This window comes from Urocitellus parryii, chromosome 3 (genome assembly GCF_045843805.1).
Source record: "Urocitellus parryii isolate mUroPar1 chromosome 3, mUroPar1.hap1, whole genome shotgun sequence".
In the NCBI taxonomy this organism is placed as follows: domain Eukaryota; kingdom Metazoa; phylum Chordata; class Mammalia; order Rodentia; family Sciuridae; genus Urocitellus; species Urocitellus parryii.
The window spans coordinates 10,967,582-10,970,568 of record NC_135533.1 but is presented as its reverse complement, the minus strand read 5'-3'; the positions used below and the strand labels follow the sequence as shown (position 1 = coordinate 10,970,568).

The window sequence follows — 2,987 nt, the reverse complement described above, 5'->3', positions numbered from 1 at the left end:
ACAAATACCTTTCCAAAAGCTATCTGCATTTGAATTTAAGTAGATGTGAGTTATTAAATATGCATCTATTTTATAGAGGAAAGCTTATCATTAACTAGAAATCGCATACTTGCTAAATAAAATCAGGTTTCAAATCTAGTTTATCTGATTCTAAACCTTTCCACAAACACCTAACACTTCATAATGATTCTTCATGAAATTGATTCATGCATTTCATCAAGATGGTTGTGGGTGACATATTTGAGGTAGTTTTCAAACATTCCAACTCCGTCTTCACCATTTAATCACTTTACCTACCATTGACAACTGTTGTGTGTTTGTTGTAGAAGAATGAATACAAGTGGAAAGGATGCAAAATTGCTAAAATTGCACCATATTACCTCCAGGGTTTAACTGATGCCTGAAATGAGACGTGTTCTTCTTAAGGGCACTGGTTTATCTCTCTGAAACAGAGGAGATATCAAGCATACTGGGATCAAACCTTTTATTAGGGCATAATGAATGACCTACAGACTGACACAGCACTGGCAGCTCATACACAGGATGCATTTTAAGAAATTAGTCTATTTTATTCAGTTGCTTCTGTGTTTTTCTGCCCTCTCTGCAGAATCATAATGGAACGAGATAACCAGACATGGGGGAGTGAGTTTATTCTCCTCGGACTGACCAGTGACCGGGACACTCAAGTCTCCCTCTTTGTCCTCTTCTTGGCCATGTACCTGGTGACAGTGCTGGGGAACTTCCTCATTGTCCTTCTGATCAGACTGGACAGCCGGCTGCACACACCCATGTATTTCTTTCTCACCAACCTCTCCCTCGTGGACGTGTCTTATGCCACCAGCATAGTCCCTCAGCTGCTGGTGCATCTCCTGGCAGAACACAAAGGGATCCCATTCCTGAGCTGTGCTGCACAGTTGTTTTTCTCCCTGGGTTTGGGTGGGATAGAGTTTGTTCTCCTGGCAGTGATGGCCTATGACCGCTATGTGGCAGTGTGTGACCCCCTGCGCTACTCAGTCATCATGCATGGAGGCCTGTGCACTCGGTTGGCCATCACATCCTGGCTCAGAGGCTCCATCAACTCACTCCTGCACACGGCTCTCACTTTCCAGCTGCCCATGTGCACAAACAGGTACATTGATCACATATCCTGTGAAACTCTGGCTGTGGTCAGGCTGGCCTGTGTGGACACCTCCTCCAATGAAGTTGCCATCATGGTTTCTAGCATCATCCTTCTGATGACACCCTTCCTGCTGGTGCTCCTGTCCTACATCCAGATCATCTCCACCATCCTGAAGATCCAGTCCCCAGAGGGGAGGAGGAAAGCCTTCCACACCTGTGCCTCTCACCTCACTGTGGTGGCCCTCTGCTATGGCATGGCCATTTTCACCTACATCCAGCCCCACTCCAGCCCCTCTGTCCTTCAGGAGAAGCTGATCTCTCTCTTCTATGCCATTTTGACTCCGATGCTGAACCCCATGATTTACAGTCTAAGGAATAAGGAGGTGAAAGGGGCTTGGAGGAAATTATTAGGACATTTCTCTGGCTTCATATCAAAACTAGCACCTAGGTGATTCAAAACCATCACTGGAGAAAAAAGCTTTGCCTCAGCGCTCCCCACCCAACTCCGTGTAACAGGCGTCAGCTGCATTGCCCTGGTAACCAGGAAGCAGATGACGCAACGTGTGCTGGTGTGTTGTGTAGGAGGCTGAGCCGTGAGTTGGGTGTGGGATGTGGGAGGATTTTATGGCACAGCTCGTGTTCAGTGGCTCATGTTCCTTACTCCATCTTCATTACTATGACTTTAAAGTACAGATGGTTCCTGATTTGTGATGATTCAACCTACAATTTTTCAATGTCATCAAGTTTCAAAAACAATATAACACACATTATGTTGAATTTACTTCCGGTTTTGAATGTTGATATCTTCCACAACTAGAGATACATAGTGTGATGTTCCGTGAGGATGCTCTGAGCTCTGTTAGGAAGCTTCAGCTCCCAGGCTGTCATTTGATCTCAAGCATAATAAGCCAACGCTCTACAGTAAACAGTATTGCGAGTCTGTGACATCCAGTTGGTCATATGTATTAAATGCATTTTTGACTTATGATATTTCCAACTTAAGATGGATGTACTCGGATGTAATCTTATAGTGAATTGACAGGTGCCTGTAATGGTTATTTTACTGGTTTCAGATTTAGTGCATTCTTTATGTTCATGGATTTATTGATGGACTTTGCATTGGGCAACTGGTTTATATTTATTTCTATTTTGGAAAAGGTTATGGTTGGTGTTCCATTTGGAACCAAGACTATTTTTACATTTGATGATTTGTTCACAGTAATGCGTGCTATACTTAGCCACACCTAGCATTTTTGTAGTACATTAATGTAAAATAATATAAGGAGAAGGTTTCTACACAAACTTTTTATGTATTATTTTGTGTAGGATCTACTGTGATCGTTTCTGAGTGTTGGATTTGAGTGAGTAACGTCACCTAAACTTATCACTTTACTCTGATCTCAACATGGCTTTTTTTGTACACAATAGTGTTATTAGCTAAGGATTCTGTTATTTTTAAATAGCAAAAGAACAATTTGACAAGAAAATTATTGTGCATGCACAATAGTCTCATAGTCTAAAAGGCTGGAACAGTCTAATTTCTGAATTTATGGACACTCTGAAATCTTGGTAAGAAAATGAGAATCAATGAGATAAATATATAAAATATGAAAGATATGGTTAACCTCAGAAAAGCAGATTCCTTGGACAAGGAAATGAAAGATAGTGTAGCTTCAGTGTGGATCTTAGGAAAACAAGACAGGTCAGCCCACTGTGCAGAAGTTACCCTCAAGTCCATGTCAAGAGCCCTGTCCTTCCCCACCTCTCCTCCTTGAGCAGGGAGGCTCTGCCCAACCTTCGTAATTCTAATGAGTCAAGATCTGCTGAGAGCATGCCTGCCTTCAGTGATAGGTGTGATAAAAAAGAGG

At 42.5% G+C, this 2,987-nt stretch overlaps 1 protein-coding gene across 1 annotated transcript; it reads left to right on the top strand.

Moving 5' to 3' along the window:
• Positions 1–614: 614 nt before the first annotated feature.
• Positions 615–1,571, top strand: LOC113197153 (olfactory receptor-like protein OLF3). Its single transcript, XM_026409367.2, has one exon. It carries the CDS (start codon positions 615–617, stop codon positions 1,569–1,571), a length of 957 nt encoding a protein of 318 aa, XP_026265152.2.
• The last annotated feature ends 1,416 nt before the right edge of the window (positions 1,572–2,987 follow it).

Bases quoted from the DNA above. Each gene is read 5' to 3' on its own strand.
- LOC113197153 (XM_026409367.2), top strand. From the start codon at position 615: ATGGAACGAGATAACCAGACATGGGGGAGTGAGTTTATTCTCCTCGGA.